The 19,105-nt window shown below is 59.0% G+C and overlaps 1 protein-coding gene across 7 annotated transcripts in view; it reads right to left on the bottom strand.

The window, feature by feature from the left end:
* CAMTA1 (calmodulin binding transcription activator 1) overlaps positions 1-19,105 on the bottom strand; it is an 829,903-nt gene that overhangs the window by 87,391 nt on the left and 723,407 nt on the right. For all 7 annotated transcript variants that reach the window (XM_086715554.1, XM_086715556.1, XM_086715555.1 and 4 more), the window contains 2 exons: positions 5,323-5,463; positions 1,964-3,810 (listed from right to left, as the gene is read on the bottom strand). In XM_086715554.1, coding sequence (XP_086571680.1) covers positions 1,964-3,810; positions 5,323-5,463 — 1,988 coding nt within the window. The remainder of the gene's footprint in view (positions 1-1,963; positions 3,811-5,322; positions 5,464-19,105) is intronic.

Here is a 19,105-nt window from a genome sequence, read left to right as displayed (position 1 = left end):
TTCTGGAAAACCAGGGCTGGACGCTCCTTCTCGGAGGTGACCGGACCCACATTCTTTCCCGCGCCCGTGCTGCCCTCGCGTGGCAGGCTGCGGAACTGATTTTCCCTGAGGTACAATGTGGGCACCTGCCGGTACTGGGGTGCAGAACAGGGGACCAGGTCTGCTATTAGCTCCTCACTAGTGCCCCCAGGTCCATGGAGGCCGGACTGCGGGCCTGCACACATGCTGGGGGCCGGCGTGCACAGGTCGAGGCTGGGGAAAGACTCTCCCCTCCCGACAGGTCCCTGTAGGACTCGGGCTCCAGGCAGCCTTTCAGGGTCCTGAGGGCCAAACCTCCCAGGCCTAAGACCAACCTGCAGGGCCTCCAGGCTACCACTCTCGGCCATTTGCAGAAGAGGAAACTGAGGCCCAGGCAGCCAGGTCGCCCAGCTGACCCCTTGTGACATCCCCTCCCTGTCCCCCGAGTCGCTTTCTTAAGCCCTGTGGGGGGCAGGCTGCTGGGCAGAGCTGATCTGTCACCCGGGGTGGGGGTGACACGTGGTGCCACTGAGCTCAGCATCGCTGACAGGGTCAAACTGAGCCAAACCAAGAGGAGGCCTGGTCAGAATCTTCCGGATTCTCCTTCTTGGGGGAGGGGCAAATGGAGGTGGACGGAAGAGGCCGGTGCTGCCTGAGTCTTTTACTCGGTCCTTAACAACAACCCAGTGAGGTAAGAGCCGCCATGGCCCGGTTTAGAGACAAGAAAGGCAGCCACCTTGCCCAAGGCCACTGGCTAGTAAGCGTGGGGCACATGCCATCTGGACCCGGACCCAGGAACCCCTTAGTCTGGTCCTGACTCGGGCATCACCCCGGGGAGCCCCTCAAGCACGTGGGTCTGTGACGTGCACAGTTTCTGGCCAGCGTCCCTGCACCGCTCGAACCTGGAGAACCTTCTGTGGCATCTGCATTCCTGCCTTGACGCCCCATGAGAGTCACAGTCTTTCAGGAGCGCCCTTCTCTCGGTGTAGTGGACAGCAGCCCCTGACCCTGGTGCCCAGGGGGTGTGGCAGTGGGACCAAGGAGCTGTGGGCAGCCACCTTCCTGGGAGAAAGTGCCGACCTGGGCCCCGTGGTGACTGGGCCGCTCCCCAAGCACCTGGCAGGCGGGCTGGGAGGAGTCAGGGAGTGTGCCCCAGTGTGCAGCAGGGCATTCGGGAAAGCTCAGGCCACTCTCTGTCCCCTTCCTATGCCATTCTATCTCAGAGAGAAAGCCAAGGTTTCTTCCTTAAACACTGTGCCACTGTGGCAAGACCTGGGTTTTCTGGGGGTGGGGCGGGATTCCGGCGGTCCTGGGCTTTGGAGCAGTGATGTTCAATGTCAGAGGTCAGCCTGAAGGAACTGAGGTGGGGGGGGGGGCAGTAGGCCGGGGCTGGGAGGGGGAGGCCACAGGTGGTGGGAGATCCCGGGTCACGTAACATGCCTTTGATGTCGTAGAGGCCCGATTTACCCGAGAACGTTTCACGGCTGGCTTTACGGGACTATACCCTTCTCCTCAATTTGATGGGGATTTGTTTATGTTTTATTTTGTTTAGCGAAGCAAATCGGGAGTAATGGACATGGATGATCTATGGTGGTGCTTTCTGAATTTGCTTTGTTTTGTTTTCGCAGCCCTAGGACGTTTTTTCAAAACAGGCATAAAGCAAAGCAAAACTGTCCGTGGAATCCTAATCCGCAAGCCAGGTTCACAGCAGACTCTTATTCTGGCGGGAGCGGGAGGGCCACCTGGCCCCCAGGAGACCCTTGGCCTTCAAGTGGAGTCTGAGAGCCTGTGCTGGACAAAGGCCACGGGGACAGAGGAAGGGGACAGCTTTGTATGGTCCACAGCTTCCTCCAAAGGACAGCCGCATGCAAATGAGCCTCCCTGAGCCGAGCGAGCGAGGGCGCCGGTGGGCGGGTGGGGGAGGCCACGGGCGGCCCCAGCTTACCTCTGGGTAAGACCACTCCGGGGAGTAGTCGGTCACCATGAACACCCGTCCGCTGTGCTGCAGCATCCCCAGGGTGCCCTGCGCTGGGGTGGTGGAGACCACCTCAGCCACGTGCATGTAGGCCATGGTGCCAGCCCCGCCCTCGGCACTGGTCAGCTGCAGGCTCCCCTGCTGGGGGCTACAGCAGGGCATGCACATCTCCGCCTGGGCGAAGGGGGCGCGGGCCCCGTCTTCCGACTGGGAGAGCGCCGCGCCGTCCCCCGACACCAGCTGGTGCCCATAGATGGTGCCGCCGCCCCCCTCCACGGAGATGAAGTCGTTGATCAGGTCGGAGAACTGGCCGCTGAAGGAGATGTCAAAGTGGTCCAGGCTGAGCTCCATGCTGGAGGCGTTGGCGAGGCCCGGCTGCGCCACCGGGTAGAGTCCCTGCACCACGCCGCCCGGGAGCATGGGGACCCCGCCGGCACTGCGGATCACCCCGGTGGTCTCGGGCTGCAGGTAGTGTTCGGAGCTACAGGCCTGCAGCTCCCCGGACTTGATGAGGCCCTCGCCCCCTTCGGCCACCTGCGAGGTCTCCATGGTGACCTCCCCTTCCGCAGCCATGGCCTGGAAGTTGGCCTGGAACTGCATGAGGTGGAGGGAGGAAGCAGACTCTATCCGTGTCTCCACGTGGCCGCTGCAGGAGCTGGTTTGTGACGAGGCCTCCGTTTTCACCGTGGGCATCACAAAAGTGCCCCCGGACTCGCTCAGGCTGCTGTGGGCGTTCTGCTCGATGGGGAGGGGCTTGCTGGCGTCCTGCAGGAAGAAGCTCGGGGAAGGGGTCTGGTGGACGTGGGGGCTGCGGCCCGTCTGGCTGAAGCCGGACGCGTAGTCCTTGTTGGAGTCTATTGCACTGAAATCCATCTGCTCCAGGGTGGTGCTGGGACTCAGGCCGCCGCCCGACGGCAGGAGGCTGGAGCCGGCGCTCAGGGTGAGGGAGCTGGAGGCCGCGGCTGCCGCCGAGGAGGAGTACGCTTCTTTGGCCATCTGCTGCTCGAAGGACGTGTCCTCGGTCTTAATCTCCTTGGCGAGGACGGTGGTGAAGCTGAAGCCCCTCTCCACTGGTGGCGAGTGCCGCACGTTGGTGCTGACCATCTCCGCTTTCAGGCCTCCGCCCCCGTACGTCTGGCCCTGCTTTGGGTTATTGAGGAAGCAGTCAGGGTCGAAGTTCATGGTGGTTTCTGGGATCTTCCGGCCACCGTCGAGGGTGGTGGAGAGGACCAGCTCTTCGGACACGTTGGTGGGCAGCATCGACAGGCTTTCCGAGCCGCCCGTGGTGGGGAAGGCGAACTTGTGGCCGTCGGAGCTCACGGCCAGGACGAGGCCCTGAGAGGCGTCGGGCGAGAGGAGGTGGTGGTTGGGGCCGGTGGTGGGGGACATGGTGTACACGGCCTCGTTGGTGACCTCGGACATGAACACCGTGGCGCTCTGGGACAAGCTCCCCATCACGGAGGCCACGGCCATGCTGGACACGCCCGTGACCGCAGGGCTGTCCACCATGTCCGGGTCGCTGTTGAGCCCACTGCTGATGGACACGGGGGAGCTCTGGGTGGTGTCGGGGACCTCCACCTGGTTGGTGGACGAGACCTCCGTGCTGTTTTGGTGCAGCAGCACGGGCTTGGCCACCTTGCCGTTCCTCTTCTCGCGGCTCGGGCCCTTGCTGTGGCTGTGCTCCTGCTTGCCCTCGGACACGTCATTGTGCTGCACCTCCGAGTGGCTCCCGTACCCCCCTGTCCGCGGCTCTACCTTCGGCGAGATGATCCGGTGTTTGGCACTGTTGCACTTGTGGTGAGCGCTGCTGCCCGCTCCTGCGGAACGAGAGGCACACGACACACGCATGCGCGCGCACACGCACACACACGTCCACGCACGCACGTGCAAACAGAGAGTCAGAGCCGGGGCCCCCGTCGATCGTGCCCCTGAGCGGCCGGGGGCCCAGGCAGGCCACTGACCCCTGGGGCTGGCGCGTCACTCACGCGCAGGGTCGCGGGGTCTCTCACGCGCCCTATGGAACCGCCCTCCAGACCGGGGGGGGGGGGGGGGCGCTTTTTCCTTGATGCGCTTTTCCAATGCTAGTGATAGCGCCTCAGGACATAGGCGGTTGGGAAGGACAAGGGGGAGAGTCTGTCATCCTCCAGGAAAACCCTTGCCGCCTTCAGAGACAGACACCATTTACCGAAACAGCTCTTGCCGGCCAGGGTGGGCGGTTCAGCCCAGAACGGAGGCCGCGTCCCTCTCCCCTGCCCCAAACCGGGCGTGCCTGTTCAGGCTGCGCAGTGTTTCTTTGCAGAGAGCAAATGCACTCTCTCTGCATTCGCTCTCGGGCCCCAGGACCAAAGGGGGTTCTAGACTTTGCTCCAGAGGCAGAAGGGTATCTGCCCCCCTGCCCCATTTGGCCAGCCTGGGTTGTGTCCTCAGCTCTTCGTGGGTCAAAATCCCTCTAAGACCCAAGCAAAGGCAATGCCTTAACCCCCCCACCCCCCACCCCAGCTCAGTGGCAGAGAGGGAGAAGCTCTAGGCCGAGGGTCTCTGGACTCTGGCCAGTCTCCCCAGGGCTCTGCACGCAGTGGCCAGGTCGGCTCTTCTCTCTTCTCTCCCCTCTGCCATTATTTTCATTCCAGCTGATAAGGGTCACCTCGCTTTTGATAAAAGGGTGACTTCTCCCCTGCGCCTATTACAGCCTCACCACCATTATTCCTAAGTGCGCAAAGACTTCTCAGGGAAGTGACATGACCCTCTAATGGAAATATCTAATTAAGGCAGAGAAGGAAATGGAGAATGCACATTCCTAAGAGCAAATATCATTATCAGAAAAACAGGCACATTAGGACAGGGAGTGCGGGACGCTTTATATCCTTGGAGGGGACAGAGGTTAAGGAAAGAGGTTCAGCTCGAGTGGTCCCATTGACTCAGGGCTGACCTCCCGGAAAAGCCTGTCTCAGCCCTGTGCCCGGGCCCCTGGGCTTCCTGACGACGATACCCAAGATGGTGGGGCCCGGAGGGTACCTGCTGTGTGTCCATGAGGCCTGGAGCCTCAAAGCCTTGCACTCCCCAACTCTGCTGCCCCCATTCCTAGAGGGACCTGCCTCTCTGGAAACTGCTCTCTCCTGCCCCAAGTGGGCAGGACGATGGTGAGTCAGTCCTGGGTGCCGTCCTGCACTGTCCCCTGGCTCTGGGCTGACCCCGCCCCACCCACTGGACATCCAGGCCACCCCTGAGGAGGAGAGCCTCACCCTCTGCCTGCAGAGCCCCCCCTGCCCAGTTGCCCCAGCTGCCCCCCCTGCTCCCCCTGCCCCCCTGCCCCTGGGAGCCCCGCTCACCCAAGCTGCCGGTGCAGAGGCAGTTGTGGGTCCGAGGCTGCGGCTTGGTCTGGTGACTGTCGAGAATCTGCTGCACCAGCTGCTCCACGGAGAAGCCTGAGCTGCTGTTTCCGTTGCTGCAGGTCCACTTGATGCCGTGGACTGTGGACAGAGAGGGGCAGGGGGGCGGTCAGAGGTCACGGGGTGCAGGGGCAGGGCCTGGGAGGGGTGGGACCTGGGCCCTCCCAGAGCATAGCCCCCTCTCTGCTGGGAGGCTGGCTCTAGGGGTGAAGTGATACACATGGGGGGGGAGGAGGGAGGATGGAGGAGGGAGGGCCAGGCTGCCCCATGAGATCCCTACTCCCACTGGGAGCTCTGTGCTCTTCCTCTGCCTCCCCTCCTCCCTTCCCTACGGTGCACCCTGGGGAGCGGACGACCTAGAGATTTGCTTCTGTTTTCCTGAAGTCCAAGTGCACCAAAGCGTTTCTTCAAGGGAGGGAGGGCTGGGCCTCTGAGGGCCCTCCCCCACCCCCAGCTGCAGGTAGTGGAGATTTGCGGAGGATATGGAGGCTACATGCTGGGCTGGATACCCCACCCCCCCTGGAGGGGTGCTTCTGATTCTTCTCACAGGACTTCTCGGCCTCAGGGGCTGCAGGCCAGGCTGTGGGGGCACAGGGGGCAGGACTGAAGGGCCCACATGACCCGGACAGTGGATGCCCACCGACGACCAGCCACCTGGATGGCCAGCCCTAGAACTCTGTTGTCCCTGCCATTGGGGTGGGTCCACAGAATGACTGAGGGTAGAGCCCACCCTGAGCACATCTGCCTGGCAGGATAGGGGCTGACAGTCTAAAATAAACTGACTTGCCAGCTGGGCCTGCGGACTGATGGATTTCACACCCACTGCTCCGTGGTCTCAGCAGGAGCAGACCCGGCCGTGAGGTGGTGTGTCGGGTACAGGGCACAGCCCGGCTCTCTCTGGTGGCTGCTGGTGGGCCAGGTTCCAGAGGCAGGGAATCCATAGCCCTGGGGTTGGAGCCAGTGCCCAGGGCTCTCAGAGGGACACGGCTCGCTGTGAAATGGGGCGAGTGGGAGCGGGTGGTCCGGGAAGAGGAGCAGGGCAGCGTCATGCTAGGCAGAGGCCAGTGGCTTTGCCAACGCAAAGACAACTTCCTTTCTCCCCTGGCGGAGCTCCTCTCACACGGAGTCCAGGGGAAGAACGGTCACAATGCCCAGTGTCTGCCCTGGCTCTGTGAGGCTCCAGGAGGCAGAGGGTCTACACAGAGAGTAGGACCTGGGTCAGATTCAGATCTGGATTTGAGTCCAGGTTGCAGTCTTGCTGTGTGAATTTGGGCAAGTCTCTAAACCTCTCTGATCCTCAGTTTCCTCACCTGTAAAATGGGAATAGGCTAGCGTGTGCCTCACGGGGCGGCCAGGAGGAAAGTGCATCCACCTGCCTGGTACTGTTGTGCTGACCGTTAATGACGACGATAATGCCGGCCTCGTTCCACGGCCTGGCTGATGCCCGTGGGAACTGGGCTTGGGGGAGGAAGCTGCTTGCTGTGACAGCCGCCGGTGGCTCTGCCTTGGAACACCCTGCAGAGAGCTCCATGGCTGCCGTTCCTTGTCAGCACCTGTATGTAGGGCTCCAGTCGTTTTTCAGAGAAAACCCCTCGTGTGTGGGTTCTGATGTGCTGGGAATCCCGCCAGGTGCTTCTTTCCTTGTCCGTGCACCTGCCCCAGGTATTTGTCTGGTTCTGATGAGGCCCGTGGCCCTGCTCCCAGAGGGCCCTGGATTCTGGTGGGTCATCACGAGGGGATGGGGGCTTGCTGAGTGGCTTCTGTCCCTGAGCCAGCTGAGCTGCCTGGAGTTGCGGTCCTGGGTGCCTGTTCAGAGTGCTGCGTGATGGGCATGTGCAGCCGGGGGCAGTGCTGGGGTTTCCGGCCTACTTTTCGCTGCCTTGGGATCCCTTGGGGAGCTCTTTGGCAGCCCCAGGAGGTCTGTGATCCTGCTGGCTCAGGCCCCAGCTTGTCCCCCGGCAGCCGAAAGGGAAGGCCCAGGCCAGGGCTTTGCAGACCTCATTATAGCTGTGGGACCCTTTTCTCAAATAAACCTCTGCCTGGAAATCCAATATGGAAGACAGATAATAGCAGAAGGAGCCTGGTCAAGGCAGGAGTGAAGGCCAGGGTCCACTGGCCTGGCCTCGTGCCCGGGACCTCTTGGCTGAGGATCTTTTCTAGACTCCTCATTTTATAGAGAGGAAAGCAGAGGCTGGGGTGGGGGGTGGGCAGAGCATGTCCCGACCCCTGCCCCAGCCCAGAGACTATGATATCCTTGGTCTGGGGTGTTGCCAGGCTTTTTTTTTATTAAAAAATTTTTTTAAACATTTTAAAATTTATTTTTGAGAGAGAGAGAGAGAGACAGAGAGACACAGTGCAAGCAGGGGAGGGGCAGAGGAAGGGAGACACAGCATCCGAAGCAAGCTCCAGGCTCCGAGCTGTCAGCATAGAGCCCGACGCAGAACTCGAACCCACGGACCTTGAGGTCATGACCTGAGCCGAAGTTGGACACTTAACTAATTGAGCCACCCAGGTGCCCTGCCAGGTTTTTGTTTTGTTTTGTTTTTTTAAAGCTCCCAGGAGTTCCTCACGGGCAGTCAGGGTGGTGAACACACAGCTCTGTCCTCAGCCTCAATTTTTACCTGCAAGTCTGGGAGAGAGCAGAAGACCTTCCAGAAACAGCATGGCCTCTCCTACCTCTGGGAAGGACTCAGAGCAGATGCTCACTGCAAAGGCAGACCAAGGTGTTCTCAGGAAAAACCCCACCTGGCTCTGAACTTGGCTCTCTGGAGAGAGGAACTGTAGGGCATCCTACAGGCAGCCCAGTTGTGGGTCTGGGGGGGGGGGTGGGGTGGGCTGTTTTATCCCTCGAGTGAGTGGCAGGCGCCCCGCTCTGCGCTGACAGCGGCCGGCTTGTCCCAGGCTTCCTCTCCAGCCCTGCCATGCGGGCGCACTTACAGCGTTCTTTCTGCCTCTTGCTCTCCTCCTTCTGTTGTTAAGGTTATAAAATGAAAACCCAGTGAAGGGTGACAGATTGCAAGCGGAGAATTTCTGGATGCTTAATGCAAATTGCCTACTGTCTTGGCACATTCAATATGCAGATTGCGTCCCTCCCCCTCCAGTGGGGGCTGGGAGAGAAGCCCCCTCCTCGGAGCTGGTGAGTTGTTAGTACAGAATATCAAATACTATCAAGACGGCTTTTAACATGTCATATGCTCTGCTTCCCGACACGTAATGAATCAGTGGGAAAGGAGATTTCTATGGGAAAAGAGCGTTTTATGGAGGGAAGAATAATGAACACGTGCGCTGGCCTTCTGTCTCCAGCCCTTCCCTCTTTGCAAAAGCAGCAAAATGGAAACTGCATTAAAAATACACTTGATTAAATGTAAGGTCATGACCTGGGGGGGCGGGGAGGGAGGTGGGCAGGGAAGAAAAGGGAATTCCCAGCAAAATAACCTCCTGGTGGCTCTGGGTCACGTTTGTCCCCTCTGTTTGCTAAGTCTTGCTGGAGGGCACCGGGCTCCCAGTTCCCCAGCCATCAGCCCCCCATCCATCTGCGGCCACCTCAAGTGGGAGGAGTGCAGCTTGTACAGAATCCCAGGGAGGGGGTCTCCCATGCACAACCCTGGGGGGTGGCCCCTGGAAGGCTGGGCAGGGGAGGGTACCACTGGGGGAGAAGGCAGGTATGGCTGGGCCAAGCCTGGAGTGGCCAGGAGGGCCCCACTTTCCACTGGAAACTGGGGTATTCGGGGTACTCCTGTGCCACCCCCACTCCCCCCGCCGGGGTCCCGCTGCTGCCCTGGGACCAGCCATGGCTCTGGCCGGGCTGCCCGCAGCATATCCTGCACGAAGACTGGCCTGCAGAACAGGGGCCGGGGTGGCTGTCACAGGAACCCCCAGCCCACTCTGGTGCCGACCTGGCCTGTATTCAACACTTACCCTAATTACCACCCAATGGCTAGGCAGCTACAATCCCACTAATATGAATAATCAAAATGAAATCTATGACAGCAGCATGTGGCCATGCTTTGGAGAGTATCTTCTGATGAACAATTTACCCAAGAGGCGGCCAACCACTGGGAAGAGAGTCATTGGGATCTAGGAGAGGGGGCTGGGGACGGGGAGGGGGCTCACGGCCACGTGGTGCTGGCGGCTAGCCATGGCCTCGTGGGTTACGGTTGCTCTGGTCCAGCCTTGGGGGTGGGGGGTGGGGCGGAGCTTTGGCGAGGCAGGCTAGGCCTGTCATGCCCTGTAAGGACAGAATCGCGTGCCCCCAAATTCTTAAGTTGAAGCCCTAGCCACAATCCGACTGTGTTTGGAGATGGGGCCTTTCAGGAGGTCACTGAGGTGAAATAAGGTCATAAGGGTGGGGACCTGACCTGATAGGACTCATGTCCTTGTAAGAAGAAGAGAGACGCCAGGAATGTGTGTGCACACCGCGGAGGCCATGTGAGGGCACGGTGAGGGACAGCCGTCTGCAAGCCAGGAAGAGAGGCCTCACCACAAATCAACCCCACTGACACCTTGATCTTGGACTTTAGCTTCCAAACTGCGAGGAAATTAATTTCCATGGCCGAAATTCCCCAGTCTGTGGTGTTCTGTTGTGGAAGCCCCAAGAGCTTACTGGCGGGAGCCCTAGAAGCCCCCAGGAGAGACCCAATCCTGCCTTGTGCACACTGCACACTTAGTGTGTGTATATGTGTGTGCACGTTCAAGAGGCCCTGAGATCAGGGACTTTCCAGAACCCGGCACTGCGCTAGGCTCTTTATATGTTGACTACGTTGCAAAAGGACACAAGTAACAATATTATCCGTCCCCTCTGGAGCATTAATGTGGACAGGGCATTGGGCAGCGGGTCTCAGGCTGTGGTCCCAGAAGCAGTCTGACCACCTGGGATCCTGTTAGAAATGCTCATCCCCAGGCCCTACCCAGACCTATCGAATAAGAAATTCTGCTGATGGGACTTAGGTCTGGGTCTTAACAAGCCCCCCAGGGATTCGACGGTGGCTCAAGTTTGAGACCCACTGGTCTAGAGGTTATGTCTCTAATCCCTCAACAATCCTTTGAGGCAGAATTCTCGTCCCATTTCATTAACATGAAGACCGAGACAGGAAAGTCACATGACTTGTCCAAGGTCACACAGCAGATAAGTGGGGGTGGGGAGCGGTTGCAGTGTCTAGCTCTTCCCATTAAGCCACCTGCCTCCCAGGGCCTCCCGAGCCCGCAACCTTCTGGGGACCAACGAACGGCAGGAAGGTTAATTAGTGACTGGAGGAGAGAGAGCTACTCCTTAGGAAACTGAACTTCCCTTCCAATCACAGCTGGACTCATTTCTGAGGGACAGGGTGTCCAATTCCCCAGGTGGTGACCATTCGGGAGACCCTGGGACCTGTGGCTGGGCCAGGTGTGGTCCCCCGGCCCGCTGCCCACCCTGACCGTGGAGGAGGCCAGGTGGGCACCCGGGCAGGGCCATCAACCCGGGGCAGGAAGTGGGAGGTGGGACTTGCCACGGACCTGCTCTTGGAATGGATGTCAGCGAGAGAGGGAGGGGGTCCCGTGTGAGGAGCCCATCCCTGCATCTACACCTGGGCTGCCAGGGTCCCCAGAAGCTTGCTTGGCCTGGGTTCTCTTGGCACACTGGGGTGCGCTTAGGGGACGTTTCTACAAAAGACAGGAATTCAAAGAAACACCCCTCCCGGAGAATGAGGTATTTGTGAGGACAGCGATTGGGTCTGAGACAGGGGTTCCTCACCTGGATTTCCAGTCACTGGGGGTGGGGTGGGAGGGGACTCACTGACCGGGGGTCCTGGGGGTACCCGCAGAAACCACAAACGTCCATTCCTGACATGGCTACCCTCAGCAGCCGTGAAACTTCGGGAAGGGCAGAGCGAACCATTGAGCTCAATGTCCCAGCTAGCTGCATAGAAAGAAGAGCCTGTGGGGACAGGCTGGGACATGCTGGCCTGGGGGCAGGGGCTCCAGCTGCTTTCCTCACATACGTGTGGCCTTGGGAGGATCTTTGATTTCTCATGGCCTCAGTTTCCTCACGTGTAAGAGGTATGCTTTACCTGACTGCCCGTCACTGTTCCCAAGGGACTTCAGAGACACATATGTGAGACCCACACCCAGGATTCTGATTCGACGGTGTCATTGGAAGCTCTGAGGCGGACCAGGGCGGAGGGCTCTGAGACCTCCTTTCTGCTCTGAAACATCAAGCCTGGAACACTTCGGAGAGGAGCTGGACAGAGTCAGAAACGAGAACGTGGAAAGCCCCGCCCCCCTTCCCCCCTTAATCCCATAGTGACTCCGGGAGCTGGTGAGAGCTAGCCGCCTGTCCCTGTTTGCTCTGTGGGGCAGAAACTTCTACAGGTGTGACAGGGCACTCTGGCTGGAGCTTGGGTCACTACAGCAACTCCACAGACAGTGCCTGCTGGAGCCAACATTTGGCCTTCTCTGCATGGGAGGAGATTTCTTCGTATATGGCATACAGGTGACAAATGGAATGTTGGTGACAAAGATAACCACACCTGCCCCCCCCTCACCAAACAGAGGCCTGGTGGTGGTGGTGGTGGGGGGGGGGGGCTGTTCTTTCCTCCTTCCCCATCAGCCTGGGCTCATCCCCTACTCCTGCCCAGGTACTCAACACTCAGTAAAGACCCATAAATAGGGTGGCCATTTAGCCTGCTGTCCAGACCGGTCACCTTGGAGGCTTGACGGGGTGCTGGGATCATCTGGCTGCACAATGGTATAAACCGGCCTGTTCCCAGGCAACCCTGGACGTATGGTCACCATACTTAGGAACCATGTGATCGAGGCCGGGGCGGGAGGGAGCTGGCCACGGCCACGTGCCTCTTGCGTGAATGAGCCCATTTGGATTCCTGCGAGTTGTTGACACTAAGGCTGTTTCCATGGCAACAAGGTCAATGGGAACTAGCAGGCTCTGAGAGTTTCGTCTTGACTGTGTTCTTATTGACGGGAATAAAGGCCCTCCTTCTGATTCCCGGGTTCAACTGGATAAAATCTTCATTAGATTTGACGTCTCATATCCAGACACACACATGCTATTCCCTTGCCCCATTTCACCCTCAACTGTCTTCTCCTACCGGGCCTGAGGACATTTCCAGAATCTCACTGGGAGGAGTGCAGGGGCTGCGCGGGGGCAGGACGGCGTGCACACGCAGGGACGAAAGTGCTGAGTCCCCAGGGAGCTTGTACTTCCTGGTTCTGGAAGTCTGGGGACGTGGGGCTTCAAGACCCCTCCCCTTTCATCTTCTATGGTGGGGGGCACCTTGTTCCGACCGTAGACACGCCGTGGAGAAGGGCAGGGGGGCCTGAGAACGTACCGCTTCTTCTGGGTGGGAGGGACCGGGAGCTGGTCTGAGCTGTCCAGGCCACATAGGGACGGGCTCCTGAGCCCTTAGCCTCCTGGGCGACCTCTGATCTCCTGGGGGCCCCCCGTGTCCCAAAAAGCAGCCCGGGCCAAGTGTTTCCTTGCTAAGCGGGTCCAGGAGGTGGCATTGAGGAGCTGGCGGGAGGCTCTCAGACTCCCGATTTGCTAAGTGCCATTGTTGCCGAGGCAGGGAAGTCTGCGCCCCACTAAGAGGTGAACGTGCCCGCTGCCCTGGTTGTGTAGCGATGTCGAAGCCCAGCTGGCCAGGAGAGAGGCTCCAGCTGTTGTCCCACATCCAGGGAGCCAAGTGGGCTCTGGAACCTTCTCTCCCCCTGTTCGGGGGTAACAGCAGACCATCTCCCAAGGCCCCACTCAGTGGCAGAGATGGTAGGAGTGACCGGCCCAGCAGCGCCTCCTCCAGGCCACTGGCAGTGGGGGCGGGGACCACGTGGGATTCCAGACAGCTTCCGTCTCACGGCTTTCGAGACCCTGGGCTTGTAGGAATCCTGGAATCACATGCCTCCTCCTCACGTCCGGAGGTGGTACCTGCTCGCAGGACGGCAGGTACCGATAAAAGGCTAGCTGCCTCTTGGCTCCTGACTGGGTGGACCAGAACCTTCGAGATTCAAAGAGAAGCTGAAAATCTGGAGATTTTAATATTGGCAGTGAATTCTAAGTTTCACAAAACCAGCCCCCGGCCCTGAGCAAGGCTCTGTCAGCTCAGGGTGGCAGCCAGGCGCGGGATGTGGGTGGGGCTGCTGTGTCCTCAACACGGGCACAGGATACACTCCATCCGCGCACACGGAATTAGGGGCTGGTGAGGACAGAGCCAGGATTCTGCAGCAGCAGGGGGTGTGAGGTGCCCAAGCAGCCAGGGAGAGACAGAAAATCAAAAGAAGTATTTCTCTTTCAGTTTTCGTACTTGGGGGCCAGATCAGCTAAACACAATTTAGCCTGAGGGAGAGAGGCACATTTGCAAAACAAGCCCGGATCCTCTGAGCAGAGCAAGGAAAGGAAGCAAACCCAAACCCGCTTGCCTTTGATGCCCCCTGTCTGCTCTCCTCTGCCTCGGGGTGGGAGGTGCCAGGAAGGCGTGCTGGCAGGAGCTGTGGACATAAGGGGACCCGCTCTGCCCACTCCCCGTGCCAGTGGCTCCTAACCAAAGGGATAGCAAAATGGGCAGGAAAATCTTCTCCAGGCCTTTCTGTACTGTCTTCAGCTCCCCCAGTGACTCCAAATCCTGTGGACACAGGCAGGGAGCAGGGCAGAACCTTCCAGATCTCACAGTTCCATCCACCGATGAGTGTCCCTGCTCTTAGGGACAGAACTGCCATCCTAGGCCCTGGGCCTGCCATGGGGACACAGATGTGCTTCCATTCATGGCATCCCCACGTGTCTCATGAGTTCAAGTCCACGAACGTCTGGCAAGACCCCATTAAGTACCTGGCTCCAACATGAGATTCAACCCAAGGAAACTTCTAGGGTAGCATATCTCGACCAAGAGTCTATGGGAAGACTTCACAGGACTACTTATACACCCAATCCTTTGTGCAAGTTCAAGACAGGCACTGTCTCCAGCGCCCGCTTCCCTCCCACAAGGATTGGAGAACCAACTAATGCTCAAAGAGGGCCACGACCCCAGCAGGGGTCTGACCCTGATCTCCACAACAAGGATCCTCGGTGGGCCTCTCGCTGGAGCCTGCTTTAGGATCTCTCAAAAAGCATGAGATTCTTATCCAGACCTGTGGAATCAGAAAGTCCGAGGGGCTGGGGTGGGGGGTAGGACAGGAGCCTGCCTTTGATCAATCTGCCCAGGTAGTCTCGATGTCGACCGCTGCTCCCGGCACCGAGCCAACATCTCTGCACAGGCTTTGCGGGCGTTGGAGCATCGGGTGGGGAGCCATGCAGCTCTGGCTCCCCTGAGCCCCAGCGGCGGTCAGCCTGGCCGTGCCCAAGCTCATTCCGGACTCCTGGTCCCTCACTCCTATCCTGAGAGCGTAACTTTAGAGCAGGGACAAAAGTGCTTCCAAGTGAACATTTCTCACCAGAAAGAAATCCTCCAACCCTTTCTTGCAACAGACCCCCCTTCCCCTGGCTGTTCCCCTGCTCCCCTCCCATCTCGGTGCCCCTGCCTGCAGCTACTTGGGGGCAGCACCTATATGACTTACTTTGCTAACTGACTCAACACCCACAGACTCTGGCCAAGACTCGGGGGATGCTTCCCTTGTCAGGGAGAAGCTTCCAGCCCTTTGGTCTTGCTCCAGCTGGTGATGTCTCATCAGGATAGACTGAGTCAGAGAGGAAAGGCAGTCGATGTGCTTCTCCCTGGGGCCCCTTCTCGCTCCAGCCTCATCCAGAGCCCAGCGCTCCTGGATCACGGAGCAGGCCCCAGATGGCCTCCCATCACATCCCAGACACTAGGTCCACAGGCAGGGCGGCACAGTGCCCCCACGTCCCCAGGCGCCTGACACCTGCTGCGCGCGGGGAGGGGGGTGGGTGGGTCTGGCTACTGCAGAGGACTCACATCTCTGAGCCGCTCTGCTACCATGGGCCACCAGGTGGCGCTAATCGACCAGGAAAGGGGATCCGTGCAGGGCCAGGAAAGGAAAGCCTTTGTTGATTTTACTTCTTGATATTCTATAATCACCAGGATTACAATCTAAGCAAAAAAGCAAAACAAATAAACACCGCCCCTCTTACTGGATCTTTGGTCTTTGTCTGGAAAATTATGAGAAAACAACAGATGCACTGATTCTACAACCAAGGCTTGGGTGTTGAAACAGCAGAGCCACTCGGACAGGTGGGGAAAGGGGTGGGGGGTGGGTCTGGACATTGAGGGTTCTGTCGGCTTCAAGTGGGGGTGGGGGTGAGGAGTTCCTGGGAGAGGTGGGTGCCTGCTAATGAGCCCACTGTCCTCCAGCCTCTCTTCCGGATCAGCTACTTCTCAGCGGTATGGGGTTCCCTGTGTCCAGCCACTTGCCTTCGCTGGGTCCTGGGGACTTGCCGCGCACGTCGTGTGGGTGCAGGCCCTGGGGCTATGCAGGCTCCCCAGCTAGCCCTCCTCTTGCCCACCCAGAGGTCTTGGGACCCTGGGAAGGCAGTCCGAGTAGAGCCAGACCCAGAGGTGGCTGGTGGAGCCGCCTGATGATCCCTGAGGCCATGGAGGTCTGCAGGAAGGCCCGAGCCTTGCTTGGTGATGCAGGGCCACCTGGCCGGCCAGGGTGCTCACCTGAACGGGACAGCTGGGGCACGATCCCTCTTAGGGTAGGGCTGTGAGCGTGGCTTAAAACTCATGCCCTCATCCCTCACTCTGGATGGCATAACCTCATCTACTGCTAGCTGGGAAGTGGCCGGCAGGCCTGTCCCCTCCCAGGCTGCCAAGGAGTGGGACCAGGCAGACAGCCACCGATGCGATGCTCCGAGGAGAGGATCCCTCCAAGGGCCCCATCTGACTCCCTGCAGCTCAAGTAGAGCCCAGAGTGGAAGGTCCAGGGCACAGCGGTTCAGAACCACTGTGGTTCCGGGCGGCCAAGGATCACCAAGCAGGACTGGGTTGGCGGGACTGTGGCACAGAGTTTCCGTTCTTCTCCACTCCAAGTTGATCCGGGAGGACAGACTTCCACCTGCCCGGCCCTTTGCTCACACTGTGGCAGATTGCTGGTCCCAAGCTGGTGCTCCCTCAGACCAGCTGCACTGGAACAGACCCCAGAATTTCCAGGAGGAGACATGCTGGGCTTTAGGTCATGTTCACTAGACTTCTATAAACGCCAACCCTCAGACGGGACCCGAGGCGATCACTCCCGGGCCTTGACCTAAGATGAGCGATTCTCGGTTGAGGCCGTGCAGGGACACCTCAGGCTGAGCTCAGCTCCACTCAGCTCCGAATGACTCACACGCAGAACCCTGTTCCCCAAAGTATGTTGGGATGGTAGCGCTTAGCAAGAGACTACACTTCCCAGACTCCTTTGCAACCAAGGGTAACCGTATGACCGAATTCTGACCCATGACATACGAGTGGGAGTATTGTGTGCAACCTCTGGGCCCTGTTCTTGAAAGGAAGAAGCTTGCCCTCGACTTTGTCTTCTCTGCTTCCCACTGGTCGGGACGCAGTTGCAATGGCAGGAGCTGGAGCAGCCATTTTGGACCATGAAAAAGAGGGCAGCACCTGGTTGGCAGAGCAACTGGCCGTAGGGAGCCCAGGTGGCTGATCCCCAACACTGCATCGTTGCCATACCTACCTTGAACTGCTATGTGCACGTGAAATAGCCTTCTCTTTTGTTTACGCCATTGTTCTTTTGGTCTTTGTCATGGCGGCACCCATATTCTAATTGCTACAGGAGGGATTGCAAAAGATGGGAAACATATTGGGAATTCCTATCAGATTCCTTAATTTTCGCCCCCACCCCTGTCTTCTTCTTCTTCTTCTTTTTTTTTTTTTTCCTTTTTCTTTAATTCTGTAAGAGGCATCCCTCATCTGGCAGATGGATGGGAAAAGCCCCCATGAGACCAAACGGCACAATCGCGAGAATCCAGGTAGGGTTCCCAGCATCAGTCTGGCTTAGAGGCCAGCATTTGTGAGGTTCCCGGGGTCCGGGAACAATGAGCCCCCCGTCTCGCAACAGGTGGGGCGAAGGCTGCGGATCAGAGTTTCCCTTCACCACCGAGAAGCACAACATTTTGATTAAACCACTGACAGTTCTGCCGCAGGGCAGAGAAATTTGGAAACATCAGGAAATCAAACTGTGAAGTCTTTGAAGGAATGTGATTTATGTGAAAATGTGATGAAGCTAATGTGTTTGGCTCCAGCGTCGGGTGGCACGCCTGATTTTGGAGCCGAATCTGATGCCTTCTTGGCTCCCCACGCGCCACTGGTCCCCCCGAACGCGGTGCCCTACGTGTGTTCCAAGACTCATCGCGTGCAAGGCTTCGGCTGGAGCCTGACTTCCAGGGCTGTGTTTCCAGGCCGTGTGCATCTGTAACCACAGCCACGCACACACATGCACGCTTGGTAATTGCGCGCGGCTCTGCTCCCCGCCCCCAGACACACCAGCGAGCCAAGTGTTATTAGATTTATGGGGAGTTTGTTGTAGTTGTACATAATTTTCTCGATGCACTGCAGACTTCCAAGCAGGCATCCATGGCTCCCTCCAGTTAAGCATCAGAGGCTGACTCGGGTCTGCTTTGTACCCCCTGGAGTTCATGGAGCTTAATCCCTTTGCCCCTAGGGATGTGGTGTTCCTGTCTGACACGGGCAGGCTCCTGTAAGGGGGGTGTTGCGGGGCAGGTCGAGGCAATGAGGAGAGGAAAAGTGAGCAGACGGAATAGGAGAAGGGGGACAGTGGCAGTGGGGTGGCTTCCAGGAGAAGGACCGTCTGCGTGTGCTAAGAGGCATTTGGGAGAACCCAGGCCAGAGGTTCTGACTGTGCTGGCCACCTTGAATGGCATCTGTTTCCCCGGGAATGTGCCCTTGGCTGCCCTCTGGCCAAGGTGGTCTCTGGAACCTCCTGGGAACCGGTAGGAAACAGTGGCCCCAGCCTGCAGAGGCCCGGGAGCTGAGCTGGGCCCGGCGGAGCGGGCTGGGTACTGTGGATCTTGGTGCAGAGGCTCTGGATTTTTTCTCCCACTTTATAGAAGGGACTGGGGTGCGGAGGGTGACGGGCCTGAGGTCCCATAGTGAAGCCATCACAGAACCAGGACGTGTCCACCTCCCGGTTCCCCGGCTAGGACCGCACTGCCCTGCCCAGGTGGCACTGGTGCCCACTGTTACCGGGACCTTTGCTCAGGCCCCGCCGATTCCCTGTCAAAGAGGAGGCGTGAATGGGCCCTGGGAGAGGAAACCCAATGTTAAGTACAAGCACATGTAGACATGGCCTCAGTATTGAATTGGAAGGGGTGGACAGGCCGGTCTGAGGCGAGGACCCCTGGTGCCGTTGCCCTGACTCCCCGGACCCCCAGGCTGGCCTTGGAGGGCATCTGGGAACAGCTCTGGCTCCCCAGGCCTGGACAGTGGGGGGCCTCTGTCCATTGCTCAGGTCCCTGCGGGGAGTGGCCCAAAGCTGGGCCCAGACACTTTCCACTCAACCATCCCACAAATATTTACAGGGGGCCTTTCACATGCCCGGCGCTGTGCAGGGCCCCGAGGGATGGTGAGAACAGGAAAGATTCCTGGGGATTAGCCGCTGCGTCCTTCAAGTTTCTGGGTGTTGTGCAGAATACTGAAGGGGCTAGAGCGGCCCCTTCTGGTTAAGTGTGGGAGGCTGACTTCAGTCTGATGTCTTCTGGGAGGTCCCGAGGAAGCTGGGTGGTGGGGGTGGGGTGTGAGGTGGGGCCAGTAGTGGGGGGCAGGGCCTGCGG

The sequence above is a fragment of the Puma concolor genome, chromosome C1 (assembly GCF_028749965.1).
Source record: "Puma concolor isolate L17-30 chromosome C1, mPumCon1.1.hap2, whole genome shotgun sequence".
Taxonomy (NCBI): Eukaryota; Metazoa; Chordata; class Mammalia; order Carnivora; family Felidae; genus Puma; species Puma concolor.
The sequence above is the reverse complement of the archived record's forward strand: the minus strand, read 5'-3'. Positions and strand labels throughout refer to the sequence as shown.